Source organism: Mycothermus thermophilus, assembly GCF_041956435.1.
Source record: "Mycothermus thermophilus strain CBS 625.91 unplaced genomic scaffold VTJ04scaffold_4, whole genome shotgun sequence".
NCBI classification, from domain to species: Eukaryota; Fungi; Ascomycota; class Sordariomycetes; order Sordariales; family Chaetomiaceae; genus Mycothermus; species Mycothermus thermophilus.
Genome location: NW_027191430.1, coordinates 1613661 through 1628916, shown reverse-complemented (window position 1 = coordinate 1628916; position 15256 = coordinate 1613661). Strand labels below are relative to the sequence as shown.

The 15256-nt window shown below is 55.4% G+C and overlaps 4 protein-coding genes across 4 annotated transcripts; 1 reads left to right on the top strand and 3 right to left on the bottom strand.

Moving 5' to 3' along the window:
* Positions 1-614: 614 nt before the first annotated feature.
* On the bottom strand, positions 615-2085 carry VTJ04DRAFT_6329 (uncharacterized protein; the record flags this gene model as incomplete). The annotated part of the gene is made up of 9 exons (XM_069364537.1): positions 615-701; positions 761-922; positions 993-1084; positions 1160-1370; positions 1433-1466; positions 1521-1592; positions 1653-1740; positions 1797-1839; positions 1915-2085. 9 exons carry the CDS (start codon positions 2083-2085, stop codon positions 615-617), a joined length of 960 nt encoding a protein of 319 aa, XP_069218354.1.
* A 178-nt stretch (positions 2086-2263) lies between these two features.
* Positions 2264-3547, bottom strand: VTJ04DRAFT_6328 (uncharacterized protein; the record flags this gene model as incomplete). Its single annotated transcript, XM_069364536.1, has 1 exon — positions 2264-3547. One exon carries the CDS (start codon positions 3545-3547, stop codon positions 2264-2266), a length of 1284 nt encoding a protein of 427 aa, XP_069218353.1.
* Positions 3548-4276: 729 nt separating this feature from the next.
* VTJ04DRAFT_6327 (uncharacterized protein) lies at positions 4277-6346 on the bottom strand (the record flags this gene model as incomplete). Its single annotated transcript, XM_069364535.1, has 3 exons — positions 4277-4722; positions 4783-6190; positions 6257-6346. 3 exons carry the CDS (start codon positions 6344-6346, stop codon positions 4277-4279), a joined length of 1944 nt encoding a protein of 647 aa, XP_069218352.1.
* An 804-nt stretch (positions 6347-7150) lies between these two features.
* On the top strand, positions 7151-10175 carry VTJ04DRAFT_6326 (uncharacterized protein; the record flags this gene model as incomplete). The annotated part of the gene is made up of 6 exons (XM_069364534.1): positions 7151-7200; positions 7403-7841; positions 8080-8238; positions 8487-8545; positions 8904-9080; positions 9800-10175. 6 exons carry the CDS (start codon positions 7151-7153, stop codon positions 10173-10175), a joined length of 1260 nt encoding a protein of 419 aa, XP_069218351.1.
* Positions 10176-15256: the final 5081 nt, after the last annotated feature.

The following is a 15256-nucleotide window of genomic DNA, read 5'->3' as shown; positions in this document are numbered from 1 at the left end:
AACACTTTTTTTCCCAGTTTCCATCATTCTTTCCTCCATTCCACCTCTCAACAACTCATGTTGTCCCTCCCATCCTCTACCGTCCCCGGCTGTCTCTTCGTAGAAGAGCATTCCTATGTATTCTTTCTCTCTAAACCTACACCTTCGTAGTTCATTTCCTCTCCGTAAGTCACGCGTTTCACGGTGTGGTCTGCCACGAAACGCAAAAATCGCATCTGAAGAAGACATGGACAGACGGGGAACGGTGGATGGCGTGGACGAGTGGACGAGACAAACAAACGCTTCAGCATTTGCTAGAGCTTGCCGCCTTCGCACCCAGGGCGTGTGAGTGTGGACGATGAAGCAAGAACAAAAACCCCGTGCCTCCGTAAGGCGCGTCCACGGGTTCATTACATCTCGATTCCATCACCGAATCTTGATGGTATAAGACCGTGGAGACATATTCCCAACCTTCCCTGCCATTGCATATTGTTCGACATCATGTTGGACAACCGTCCCTGAGCTCTCTAAAGGCTAGCTTTCTCGACAACCTCCTCTCTGGGTACAGCCGAATCAAAATCATGCCCAGCCAGATCGTGGGCTGAGCGCCCTCTTGCCCAGTCACGAGGGCAATCTCACCTGAACTTGTTCTTCATCTCGCGTAGAGCGGTCATGATGGCAACAGGATCCGTCTCACCTGTCGCCTTTTGAATCTCTGGGTCCTGTTTCCCAGTCAGCACGGTTCCACAACGGCATCGTCTTGACGAAAAGGCGTTCCCACCTGCGGCCGCATAAACACATTGTGCTTCTTCTCATCGCCGATCGTAAACTTTCCCTGTGTCTCCGAATTGGCCTTGGCAAAGGCAGCGAGCGCCTTGACGGGCTCGCTCGGGAGCACTGAGAGGGCAAACTTTGCGTTGGATGCCGTGTATTCATGTCCCGGCTGCCATAGTCATCAGTCAGAGCGAGTCCTGAATTAATCAAAGCTGTGATGAACAATTCTCTGTACTTACGAATACCCTCGTGTCATCAGGCAAAGACGCCAACGTAACGTTCAGCGCCTTGTGCATCTCCTCGCCGGTGCCCTCGAAGAACTTGCCGCAGCCTGGGACGGAACAAAAAGAGAAACGCTGTATCAGTAACACCTGCTTCGAAACTGGACTCAGGAGGATATACCTACCGCCATGGAACAGCGTATCCCCCGTAAACACGGCCCTCTCGTCACCGTCCTGCATGAACCAGCAGATGCTGTCCTGGGTGTGGCAGGGCGTGTGCAAGGCTTTAACTGCGATGCTGCCAATGTTGAATGTCTCGCCGTGCTTGGGCGTCCGGGTCACTTTCTTGCAGTCCTTGCCACCGATCACTTCAAGGGGTTGGCCGAGCTCGGAGAGCTGTAGGCGAGGTTAGCACTGCCGTCGGCCAAACGGTGTCATTGGGGATGGGAATGGCTAACAATCTCTTCGTTCCCGCCAGCATGGTCCCAGTGGCTATATCATGGTTAACTGCTTGGTTTCATTGATTCTGGGAACAAGGTCACTGACTGATGTGTGTTCACGATGGCTGTAAGCTTGATGGAACCGGTCTGGATGGCCTTCTTGAGGACGGGCAGAACCCTGAAGGTAAACCCGTATGAGCAGTGGCCCGCGAAGCATGTCCCGTGAACGACAACTCACTCAGCTGGGTGCGCCGGGTCAATGACCACCGCTTCTCGCGACTTGTCATCGACAACAAGGTAGGCGTAGTTGTCGCCCGTCCCCGTCCCTGATACGTCTCGTCAGCCACGGTTATTCCCCGAACCTTCTCGATATGCAACATACACATAGGAATCGACTGGATATGCATCTTGCGAGCAGTGACAGGCTGTATGAAGATGAGCACTGTGAGCCGACGAATCGATATACACTAGAAGTCTAGAGGAGGAAACAGATGGCGTACAATAGCAGTCAAGGATGCGAATCTGGACTGAGCAAACCGTCTTGCAGCTGTGATGAGGGGAATCATCGTCCTCGCTGAGAAGTAGGACACTAACACGGGCCCGGTAACCAATTGCTCCGAGGCATGCGGTTGCGGATTGGTAAGCCGTACAGTCAGCGGGGACTTGAGCATCCAAGCATTCAATGGGAGAGCTCGAATGTGACATCATTGCAGAGAGCTGCAGAAAAGGGTCCACAGTCACCTGACCACCTTGATCACCACCACCATCAAAGGTTTTGATCTCAGGTACACCCGGAGAGTAGGGAAAAGACATAGCAGTGTATGTAAAGTAGCTTTGGCATAGCTAGTACTATGCAACCCCAATCGGCTTCGGAACCCATTCCTCTTCCTCGTACAATACCCACGCCGGCCGAGTCTCAGTCATCTCAACATCCTCCTCCTGCTCTTCTGCTTCCGAGTCCTCATCGTCTTCCTCCTCCTCTTCCTTTTCTTCCTCTCCCTCCAACAGTCTCACCTGCTCCCATGCCTTGCTGATCTCTTGCCTGACCTTTCCCATGTCCTTCACCAGCTCATCCTTATCCTCTTCCATCCGGTCAACATCGTTAAGTCCACCTTCTGCTCGTTCCAACGCCTCCCTCGTCAACGCCACGGCCCTGCGCAGCACCGCACAGTCCCGAGAGTTCTCTACCGCCGAGTCTAAGGCCTTCAACACTTCCACTTCATCAAACTGGTTTAAGATGTCGAGCTTGAGCTGGCCCCCGTCCTCTCCATCTTCAAGGTACCTCTTCACAAGATGTTCCAGCACCTTCTCCTCCCTATCATGCTCATCCCCTTCCCCTGGATCCTTTTCGCTCCCCACTCCCTCCTCCTCATCCACCTCATCGTCGGCAGCACTGGCAGCAGCAGACGGCGCATCCTCGGCCGTCAAATGGCGCCAATAATACTCCCAAATCCACTCCAACGCATCCCTCGCCGCCGCGCGCAACCTCGTCAGCGAAGGCAGCTGCTCATGCGTGGCCTGGTGTCGCAGCTCGACAAACGTAGCCGGCAGCCCTACCGACTTGGCCACGTCGTACATGGACATTTTGCGCTGTTTATCCTGGTGCGAGTCAAGCAGCCCCGTCACGAAGCGGCCAAACGCCGCCGAGTACGCCGCCCGCACGGCGTATCCTCCCGCCGCGACCCCCGTACCGTCTTGCAGCAGCATCCTCGTCGCCGCTGCCGCGCTCGTGCTCGCGCTGCCGCCACCGCCAATAGATGCCTCGTCACTCAGGATTGCTGACGTCAACAAGGCCGTGGACTCCACCATGTGTGGACACCCGCCGCGTTGCGTCCACATGGAAACGCGGGCGACGGCGGCGGCGGCGCGGCGGCGGCGGATTGCTTGCTCTTGCTCTTGCTCTCGCTCTTGGTCTTCTCTGCCCTGGTCCTGTCGGTTTCTGCCGTGATACGCCTCCGCGGCGGTCGTCGTAGGTCTGCCTCGGTTTTGTCTTGGGCCTGACAATCCTGCACCACCAGTAGCGGCATTACCACTCCTTTGAGATAGGCTCCGGTAGTGTTCTGGGTAGAACTGCTCGCGCACGGCGAGTAGCTCGGCGCGATTGCGCCAGGGGGTCAGAACGTATTGTACCATATATCCCTTTTCGGATCTGAATCTCGACTGGTCTTGTTGTATGCTAAGTGGGTTGCGATAACTTGTGGGGTGTCTGGGTTTTCCAGATGGGCTTCTGCGATTCAGGACAACGACCGTCGGGAATCCGTTTTGATCAATTGAAAGACTTTGAACGCCGAGGGTCCCAGCAGGCCGGTAAAGTCACGATGATTTATGAATGATTAGGCAAATGGCGTTGGAGAGGTCGTGAGTATGAAGGTAGGCATGAGGAAGATACCTGTGGTTTCGAGGAAAAAAATGAAGCTCCAGGTTGTTAGTGCAACATCTTAGGTGGTCTGTGCACACATACTTTCGGTATGGGGAAGAAGCCAAAAATTGTTAAGACACTCTCAAACGATCAAATCCAAACACCGTGATGCTTCAGTTTCCACTTCAAAGCTCTACAAGGTTGCTCGGTAAAAATACACACACAATCTAGGTCAGGAAGTAATCGGACACCGTCATCGCTTCCTCTCATCAAACGCCGACCAAGCAATGCAATGGCTTCCTAAGTATGTACATACAAGTTCATTTTCCCTCCTCTAGTCCAAAATTTTCTACTGCCTCTTTCAACAGAGCCAAATCCCTCGGCGTGTCGCTGCCTGTCGATGCCTCATCGGACGTTGTTGTAGGTGTAACCAACCTTTCACTCCCATCATCATCGCTCCCATCATCGCTCCCATCGCAACATGTACCCCCAATCTGGGCCTCCTATTTCTCCCAGGCCTTGAACGACTTCTGCCTCTGGCGGCTATTCCAATTGAGCTTGGCACTGATGCTATTGATCCAATCCTCGCTCCTCCTGCCATGCTGCTGGACGCAGGCGAAGGGGTACCTGCTCGCGCTGACTGTCACGTAATCCCCCGGGCGCAGCTCGATGCGCTCGCGGCCGTCGAAGCTGGCCCACGAGCTGGTGCGCGCGTCGTACGGCACGCCGATGCGCAGCACGATCGTGTCGGGCAGGATCACGGGCCGGAAGGAGAGCGTGTGCGCACAAATGGCGGTGACGAGCATCACGGGGTTTTCTGGATGGCAGAGGCTGCCGCCGGCAGCGAGGTTGTACGCGGTGGAGCCCGTTGGGGTGCTGACACAGATTCCGTCGGCTGAGACGGACGTGAAGTGCTCGTCGTCGCCGAAGATTTCGATGCTGGACATGGCTATTGTCAAGCTGGTCAGCAATAGGGCCAAATGAGAGTTCAAGAGGAAGAAAGACCTACTTGGATTTGGTCCTCGGTCGACAACCACTTCATTCAGCACCTCGTACGTCCCTTCCGGTCGATGGGTAAGTTCGTCGTCTTTCTCATCCCCAATCAGCTCCTCGACCAGATCCCGCTTCGGCCTTTGCTCGTCCTCGCTGACGACATGGTCACCGTCTTGTTCAGACCGCGACCAAGTTGCCTGGCTGCGCATGACGGTCACCTCAAACCGCAGTCTCAAGCTCACCGTCACGCCGTCCCGAAAAGCGTTGGTCAGCGTCTTTTGGTAATCCCCAAAGTCGAACTTTGTCAGAAACCCCAAACTGCCCAACGCAAAGCTCAACACGGGCGGCACAATCCGCTGGAACAGCCAGCTCGCGTACAGCACCGTGCCATCGCCGCCCAGCGTGATGACAAAGTCAAACGTGTGCGGCCTTGCCCGGCACATATCCTCATCCCAAAACCGCAACCGCTTCGCCAAAGTCTCAGCCGCACCCTCTTCGCTCAACTCCCCGGCGGCGACGTAATCATCCCGAAGCTCCCTCAAAAGCCCGGCCATGTCAAACCGTTTGCTATCACGCAGGTCGCGTTCGACGTAGACGACATACCGCACATCGCGCTGGCGGTCGAGCAGCCAGCGGCACAGCTCGCGCGTCTTGATGATCAGTTCTTGGTCGTAGATTTTGGTGAGCAAAAAGATTGTGCGCACGCGGAAGCGCAGACGCATGCTTCCCAAGCGGCGACTCAGCTCGCGCACACCCCAGGCCATTTCGGAGAGCTGTTTCTTTGTGAGAAGACGTGAGTTTGGCGCGTCGGCGGATGAGGTCTGTTTGTCGAGCTGTGAGGGGGTTCGTGCGGGTCGCTTGCCCATCATCTGGCGTCTCCAGTGCTTTTCGTCGAGTTGGCCAACAGAAACGCAACTAACGCGCCGGCCGCCGGGGACCGGTTCATCATCGCTTTCATCGTCGTCTTTTACTTCGTCCTCTGAGCCAGAGGTGTCGTGACAACAGATCATGGTGCAAGATGGGCCACGAGGAATGCCCTCCTCATCATCATTTTCATCCTCCTTTTCCTCTGGTATGTCATGATGTTGTCCAACGCCATGATGGCCGTCCACCTGTGATGCTGCCTTTGAAGATCCATCGCGTACTGGAGGTCCTTTTGAATCGGGGCGCCCTTCCCAAGCTTCCGACAGGGCGACCAACTTCGCTTCGCATTCAGACGTGCCGAGGCCAGGGTGGTGGACCTTGGCTACAATGGCCTCACCCTCGGGCTTCGGCGACTCTGTCATTTGCTCGGCGAGAAACTGATGGACAAGGCATTCGGGCTTTTGGGACGAGGGCTGTCGTTCCCGGAGACGTGGCGGGACGGACTCGGTTGCAACGAGGGAGCACTTCCGGCGGTAGGGGTTGGCCGACCCGAAGACAACCTAGTTCCATCGAGTCAATTGGGGGGTCCCTTCATCCCTAAAGACGGATGAGAGTGTTGTACTCACCTCGACCGAGTCTTCGTCCTCCTCAGACCCAGACAGTTGGTCACCATCCCAAGAGACTCGCCTCCTAAAGATCTTGTCGCTGCTTGCCATTGTTCCTTTTGTTTGGGGTCAAGACTTGAAAGCCAGTCAACGGAGAGCTGTGGTTTATGTTTATGGATATGGACAGATGAAGATGACCTGACCCATGAAAGCGGCTGCTTTGATGGTTTTGATATTGCGGGAATTGGCATCGATGGACGGCGTTAACGGTCCATTGGCCCGTCATTGAAAGGAATGTCCACGGAAAGCAGGTGACCCAGCAAGGTTCTCTCGAGTCAAACTGCTCGGGCACTGCGTCATAGCGGGGCATGACTTGCCAAAAGGGGTAAGGTCGCTGATTAAGCTCTCGTTATCAGCCGGCTGCCCCGCGTCAGCCAGACCACCTCCTGTTCCAGAAGAGGAATCATCGCCAGCTCAACATCAGACACAATAAGCCACGAGACTCAGGTATGCTCGCAGGGTCCTATCGACCAGCCCAGGTCCCTTGGTACTTTTACAAACATCATCACCATCTGTGAGTTCCCGCGACCAATTCTTGTCCTTGGTGCCAACCATTGTCAGCATTCCTTCATGGCGAGCATAAGTCGAGGACTAAGGTGCTTGGGGTCTATATGTGTTGATATTTACATGGGAGAAAGCAGAAAAGGGGCTGATCCAGTTGGGTGCCATGGATTTGTTTACATTGATAGCGTTGCCATTTTATTGGAACACATTGGTCCTCATTTCTTTCTACTAAGAAGAAACACTGACACTTCGCAGTCCGTTTTTCCTTTCCCTAAGTTTGTTTCAACATACGGGCAGCGAGCGTCTGTCAAACACCTACCGGCGAAACTTTAAAGGGAACCACACGATACAATGAGGCACCTCATCCTTGTCGGCGCCGTCTACTTGGACACGATTCTGACGTGAGTGGCCCTGTTGTACCCGCCAACTTGCCTCTCATGCTGGATGGCCTTAAGCCTGGGAATCTTCGAGCCTTGAGGGTCATGGGCGATGAAAGGGAAACATCGACGTCGGGCATCATGGAGACCCGGCAATGAGGCAGCAACCTTGCATAGAGCGTCATAATAATCAACAGTCATCTCACACCATATCCCTGGCTCATAGTGTCCCGCACTTTCCGCAGGAGGATTCCAAACTCCGAGCAACTTCCATCCAGGTCCGCCGCGGCGGAAACGTCGGCAACACTCTCGAGGTGTTTGCTCAACTCCTTGCCACCACAGGCACAAACGACCTCAAAGTCCACCTCGTAGCCTGCCTGCCCGAATCGTGCTCCCCCGCCACAGCCAAAATACTGTCTTCCTTTGGCACGAACAATGTTGGCGAAAAGATGAACACAGGCCGCCAGCTGGTCATCGACTTCGGATATTGTCTCTACCGCTCAGGCCACCAGGAGCCCGCGAGCAGCTATATCATCCGCAGCACGGAGACCGGGAGTCGGACCATTGTAAACTCCAACCCCTTGCCTGAGATGACGGCGGACGAGTTCAAGAAGATTGTTGATGAGTTTCCTGGTGATGGAGATGGTTGTTGGTGGCATTTCGAGGTATGCCCCTTGTTTACCTGCGCGCTGAATCAAGGACTATGGACTCTTTCATCCCTTCTTGCTCTCGATGGGAGAAGAGACAACATGGCGGGAGATGTCTCACATCCGTGAGCAAAACGGGCATCCTGCAAACGGGGAAGGATCGGGTCTCAACACAATTTTCCACCAAACTGCTCCGTGGTGTAGGCTGTGTGTTCCTTGTCTCTAACCACAAAAAAACAAAATTCACAACAACTAGGGCCGAATTCCAGAGACAACGCTCCAATGCATCCGGCACCTCCGCCGCGCAACTCCGAAGTGTACCATCAGCGTCGAGGTCGAAAAGCCCGGGCGTGAAGGACTGACCGAACTGGCCGCCGAAGCCGATATTGTCTTTTACTCAAGGACTTGGGCACAGGTAGGTTGGAACTGATTGGCACAACCCTCCCTCATTTGGAGTTCGGCTTTGCAGCAAGCTATCTCTGTAAGCTTCCTCGCATGAAGGAGGCGGGCAGCACGAACTAGTTAGCTGCATACTGCTTCGCATATGCATCCAGCTAACCAGACCGCTTGGCCTGGTCTTTGCTGCTCTCTTTTCACCCACCGACGCTAGAACCGGAACTGGCCGAAATAACTAACTCATATGACAATAACCTTGCTATGTAGAGCCGGGGATACCCAACCCCTGAGGCTTGTCTTCGAGGAGAAGCGGTGTCGTCCAAGGCGTAAGTTTACAACCCGTCCTCCCCTCCTCCCCTCCTCCCCTCCTCCTCCAGGCCACCCCGCCCCGTCTTCGTTTTCTGCTTGCGGGTCGACCCCTCAGCCAGCTTGAACACGCTGTGGGTAATTGGGTCGCTGCAGAAGAAACAGAGGGAACCAACTCGGGCAGGACAAACGGACAATCACCACACGCACACAACTCAGAGAGACAGGAAAAGAACGTCTTCTCCCAGCGTGCCCACACACAGGATACATGGTTGTGTGTGTGTGTGTGTGTGTGCTCAGTGTTTGAGTCGGTCACTCAACAATCCATGTCCACAATGTGCTAACTTGGTCGACAACGAAACCCGGGAAAACGTGCAGGTTGCTCATGTGCTGCACGTGGGGAGAAGATGGCGCGGGTGCCTTCGCACCCTCCGTTGCAGCAACACCAAGACAAGCAGACGCAACTAATCTAGGCAGTGGTGGAGGTGGCGAATATGTCCACTGCCCTGTACCAACATCGACAACAAACGGTGGCAGCACCATAACGGTGGTTGAGTAAGTGGACATTTACTTCATGCGTTGCTTGTCCATATTTCCTTCCCTCCTCCTCCACTGCCCCTCCTCGACTGTCACCGTCACTTTACGGTGCCTCACATCGGCCATGTCATGTCATGTCATGTCATATCGCTCGCATGCAGGAAAAGCACCCGAGAGAGGAAAACGGGTTGCCTTAGCAGCAGGTGGTGTTGTGGTGGGGATTGGGGTGCACAAGCAACGAAAAGGCGTTCTGCCTTTTTTTGCGCTGCTCCATCCACAGTGACAGACCTACCACCACCTACGAAGTTCCATTCTGCTTGTGTAAGTGGGCGGGCCTACTCGCTGAGGCTGCTGTTGTTGTCCCTCTTCATGCTGCAGGCCAGAGTTCCAAAGTGTAACGTCATTTGTTACATGCGATTTCCCTCATTTACTGTCTTGCACATGAAGCGAATAGGGACAGCAACAACAACAACAGCGGAAGCGGACACCGGAGCTCATCGGGGCTGGGCTGGGCAAACATCATGACACGCATGCACACCTACACCTACACCTACACAGAATTGCACAGAATTACACACTCGCATCTCACCTTCCGAGGAGGGATATCCCACCGTCCCGCTCTGGGCCACAGCCTACGGAGACAACAATTCCGACTCCCGCTGCACATGTCCGTCTCGTCGTTCCAAGACACACTTTGCTGACCACAGGTCGTCGATGGTGGCGAGTGTTTGTTCCAGCACCATCGGCGCAGGTGACACCTTCATTGCCGGGATGCTGTATTCGTTGCTGGTGCAGCAGCAACAGCAGCAGCAGCAGCAGCAGCAGCAGCAGCAGCAGCAGCAGCAGCAGCAGCAGCAGCAGCAGCAGCAGCAGCAGCAGCAGCAGCAGGCGTCGTCGCAGGAAAAGGATTCCAAACATAGTCGCTGTGATGGGACCGAGGGTCGGGGTGATGATCATGTTGATGGTGACGTCGATGCTGGAGAGGACTCTCGGCAGCAGCGGCAGCGAAGCTTGTGCAACAACCTGGCTTCGAGTTTGGGATTCGCGGTCGAGCTGGCCACCAAAAAGGTCCAACAGGAGGGGTTTGCGGGATTGCTGCTACTGTCTTCCTAACGCCGACGACGCGCGTGAGCGTACGCTGCTGCTGGAGGTGTGTTGTCTTAGCAGGCCGCTGCAAGACTCCCACCATGTCAACCTCCATCACTAGGCAGGGCAGCCCAGCCTTGCGTTCCACAGGAGCAGCGGTGATGGTGACATCTCTCTCACTTGCAAGCCGGCAAGAATCGACGCAAGCAAGCAAGCGAATGGAGAAAGAGGTGGTGGTGGGGTGGAGGGCATTTGGGGAGGGTCTCAGGCAGGCAGCGCAGCTTTGGTGGATGTTAGTGTCGATCCTTGATGACGTGGAGATCGAGGCACTTCGGCCTTCTCCAATACAATACGATAGACCAAAACTCAGAGGGGATGCAGGGCAAGAGAGTCAATCCAAGGTAAGCCAGGTCTTGCCGTCGAGAGAGGGTCAAGGTCTTGGAACCAAGCGGATAGACGGACGCCTCTGCATGGGTTGTGGGGAGAATGGGTGTACCATGTGAAGGAACGGCGAAAAGGTGGCCAGAAGAGAGGATAACACGGCGTTCGTTCCGTGGCCAGCCGTTCGGGTTCAGAAGGTGTATGTAACCATGGCCACAGAGTGAGAGAAGTGAGAAGTGGCAGAGAGGGTCGAGCCCCGTCAGGCTGCTCCGAAATTGTGTGTACCTCAGTACATGCCTTACAGACAACAATATGGCCCCGTGTGTGCCTCCTGGAGGGATAAAGGAAGACGCAAGGCGTCGCATGTCGAGTCATTCGTTCGCTTGTCCTGGCCGCCCAGAAACGTATCGCTCGCTCGGATGAGGAGGTGCTGAACCCCTATGCTCCATTCCTAGGATAACTGAGCATAGATGAGTACGTACCCCGTACATGGGGCGGCCGAATAGAATGAGCGGTGAATCGGGGAATGCCTTCTAACTCCGGACAGACTGCTGCACGGCCGGAACTAGGGCGAGGGACCGTGACAACCACACAGGCACAACAGGGCGAAGACCTGTTGAGACGAGCAGATAGGCAGGCGAATGAGACCTGAGAAGGGCAAAGGCGGTAAGTGACGCACAAGGGTCTCGTTGGCGACTACGGAGAGTAGGGAAGAGGTAGATAATACACCGTAGGTAACGTTATCGGGCGAAATCGCTGGATCCTCGGGATCCCACTACCGCAGTAGGTACGCAGTGTTGGTGCCGTAGCTGGGCGCGCACAGTGGGCATACGTAAATGGGTGATTTTCGTGTTAAGTAGCCGCCCCGTGTGTCAGGCGGTGGCCGAGGCGGCCAAACCTGCAGGGTGACGTGCCTGGGTGGAAACACACAACCAGCCAAAAAAGAAAAACAAAAGAAAAAGAGAAGAGGGGGAGCAACCACTGTCTGTGCCACTGCTTCACAGTGGCGCCACAGGCGCTCACAGGACCTACAGAGTCTTTCTGCAAGTGCATTACGGAGTAAGTATGCATCTCCTCCCGTCGTGCAGAAGCATGAACGGCTACCCAGACGAGCCTCGTGCCAGAGAACGGACTCCGTTGGAAACGAGACCCCCTGTCGCGTAACTGTGTGGTGGTATGCCCACGACGCCCAACCCCTCATCTAAGCTTTGACGGCGTTTCGCACATGATGGGCGGACCGAAAACTCCATCGTTCAAGTCTTCCGGCGCGCGTTGTTCCAAGCTTGAATCGACGGTGGGCTGCCGATATCCTGGTCATCGGTATATCCGGCGACACCTTCCAGAAAGCCGCTGCCTGACCCATTGAGTGTGATGCATAGCTGCGTATGACGAACGGATACGGACAGTATCATCCAGAATGAGTTTGAAACTGGGATGCATTTGCTCGGCCTTCGATCCATGCCAGCATTGATGACGGGGAGACGCCCTTAGGTACGTGTGCAACAGCGTCACGGCCTGACGAAGGGAGCGAGGATCACGGCGGCAAAGAGGAAGGAGGGCAAAAACACAAGACGGGGAGGCTGGTTGGCGAGTTGGATTGACGAGCGAGCTGAGCCCCCATCTTGTTGGAAAAAATCAGTGATGCCGAAAGCATCCCTTGTGTTGACGGGACGGCGCTGTCATGGCGGCCGAAACGGAATGCCCGACATGGACAAGGCAACGAGGAAATCGCTACTCTGTTGGTGGCTCAAGCCCAATCGCCTCCTGTGCCACGCATGCCTGTCCGTGGAGTGTGGCCGGGTGCTTTTTGGCGAAGCCAAGACAAAACGGGGACCGAGTCGCGAGCCGATCGTTGCGAATGGACCGGAATTGCCAGAGGGAACCATCACCGCCCATTGGCCGCCTAGACCAACAACAAGACGGCAAACGGAACGTCGGGTCTCGAGAGCGTGCAAATCAGTCAGTCAGTAGCGCACTTACAAAGCACCAGATCCCTGCATGGCTTATTATCGAATCCTCGATGGAGGATGCTCCTGTTGCGCAGGAGAGAAGATTTCATCAACCCAAGCTTCCAACCGGGAGGCAGTGTTGTGCTGGCCAAAGGTTTCGCAGGCTTGCCAACTCGCAGCTGTGTGCGGTCACCAACCTGAATGAGGAAGCGAGGTGGTGAATGGTGCTGTCCCACCAGTCAGCACAAGTCACAGGCGAACAGCGCCGATACATCCCACCATTTCCAGCCCACGCGCTGAGTTGGCCAAGCAAGGGCATTCCGTCCAGTCTTGCCCCATCCTATACCGTTTGCCAGTGTGCTCCAGACACACAACCTGGCCAGCAGAGCCAGGTCCAGCCACACAACGCCAGCGAGGGTCCTGGTCTGTTCACCCCCCGACGTGGCGTTTCGACCGTGTGGGCCAAGCCGGGCCGGGCGACATGCTCGCTTTTGCTCGGCGCTGCGATCAACACAACACAACTTGTGCTTTGTGTTGTGTTGGTGTCGGCCTCGGGATCCATGCATCCAAATTGTCTTGTCAGCGCGAGGCAGTGCGATTCGCGGACTGTGTGGACGCTTAAAGCGACTCCTTATCACTTGGGGACAAGCCCACTTCGGCAACTCACGCACATCCCGTGGATGCTGTCGCAGCGCGGGCCCCAAAATGTCTGGATGCTGCAGCGGATGCGTGCCTAGTGCCCCATATCCAGAGTGTACGTCCCGTACCGCCTGTCCCTCCAGGCCCAACTCCATCTTTGTATCGCACGGCTTGGCCTGGTTGTGATTGCGGAGGTCTTGTGCCCCGACTTGTTGGAGTAGATGAAACAACGATGAGAGATGCTTCCTGCTGCTGGGCTAACGGGTCCTTGAAGAAGAGCACCCCAGGCCTCTTACCTGCCTGCCGTGGACGTATGTACTATAGGTATGCTCGAACAAAATTTTATTTTCCAATAACTAGCCAGGTGCATGACGTTTTGGAGGTGGAGCTGCGCTTTCTCTCATCCCACAAAACCAACAGATGGGGTGTTCATGTTCCCGTGAAAGCCGCCGTCGGCCCCGTGCTGACGGGTCGGATCAGGTGGTTCCTTGACGGGGGATTTTCTGGACAAGGGGGCCATCGGTGATCGGCCATTGGGCGGCCTATCGTCCGCCGACAAGGCCGCCTGCAGTTTGGATTCGCACGGGACCACGGGCCAGGTTTGGAAGCTCATGCACTCCGAGTTGTTTCGTCCTAGGGGTCCGTCCCACGGCTTCCACAGGTTTCGTCTCCAGCGAACGCGTTCTTCCGGAAGCCTTGGCGGGAGCGTTCCCCGACCCGGCTCTTTGCCCGAAGCTCGAGAATGGCCCACGTTGTCGGAGGTTTCATGACCTCAACTCTTACTAGTTATCCAGACTGTGGAAGATCATCATCTGCCTTTCGGTGCGATTGCAGTGGTTACATTACCAAGTGAAGTCAACACGACCAACCCATGCGCATCAGCCCGTTTTCGAGGAACTGCCAAAAGAAGACATGGCTGGCGTCGGGTTGCCATGCTGGCCCCAGCATATATTAGTAGTAGGTAAGCCTTGCTCTGGTTCCTGAATGTTAACCAATGTTAGCTGATCTGCAAGAACGCGCACTTTATTGTGCATTTAGAGTAGAGGAGTTAGAAGCATCATTTTCTGTTCACATGGGTAGGTACTCGTATCTCCGTATGGGGAGACCGTCCTGCCGCTTCGCCAAAACAGTCGGGATCTTGACTCAATGCTGCCCCGAGGGCGGTGAGTGCTGGATGAAAAGTCGGCAAATTCATTCGCTGGAGGCCCCGTCGAGCACCCAAAGCGGGCGGCGATAGGGCGGCGAATCCAGAGGCATCGCTGCCGGGTTCAACCGAACACAGCTGCGGAACCTTCTCGTTTGATTGCAGGGCGAGGAGGTGGTATTGACTGGCTAACTGCACCGTTTCACTCTGTGGCGTCGTGACGCTGTGACGTCGCCCACGGAGGCAGTGTTTGCCATCTGCTCTTGTGGGGTCCCGCACCTGTCACCCGCAGAACACCGCCAAGCCAAGGGAGTCTGCATTGTCGATGATGGGGGGACCAAGGTGTTAGTGCAATACGTCCTTCGTGCCCCGTACGTGGTCCTTCGAGCCTCTCGCAGCGGTGACGAGGCATCGGCTACCTGGTGGATGTGGACTGGATAGATGACTAACAACTCCACGATGGGTGAAAGTTGCGCGTGAGAGACTTCAGGCAAGTACTTGCCTCCTCCGACCAGCGTCACAGGAGAACAACTGAAAAACAGCATAATGTTACTCCATGCTAGTATCTCACAGATGGTACCGCCCAAACGAAGGCTGAAGGACCTTCGATAGCGGTCGATTCATATTGCCAGCAGAAGAAACATCATGCCGTGTTAACTAATGTTGCGAGCTTGTGCCGGACCGGGCAATATCAAAGCGCCTTGGTTCTGTGAAATCCTCATCCGACGCATGTCCCTCATGTTCTGTATGTGGATCAACACTCATATTCGCGTACTCCAAAAGCATGGTTGATGGATCAATAGAATGGTACTCCGTAACTCCGTACTGGTCAGAACAAACACAAGTGCCGGTGGCGGCCACAGTCGCCAGCATCAGGCCGCGCGCATTCGGCCGAAGAGCTCCTGTGTTGGTTGGGTTGGGTGGTTGATGACAAGGATGGTTACTTGGACTGTGTGGGAGCGAAGGCGGCCTTGTCACCACATCGGTCAGTGGCG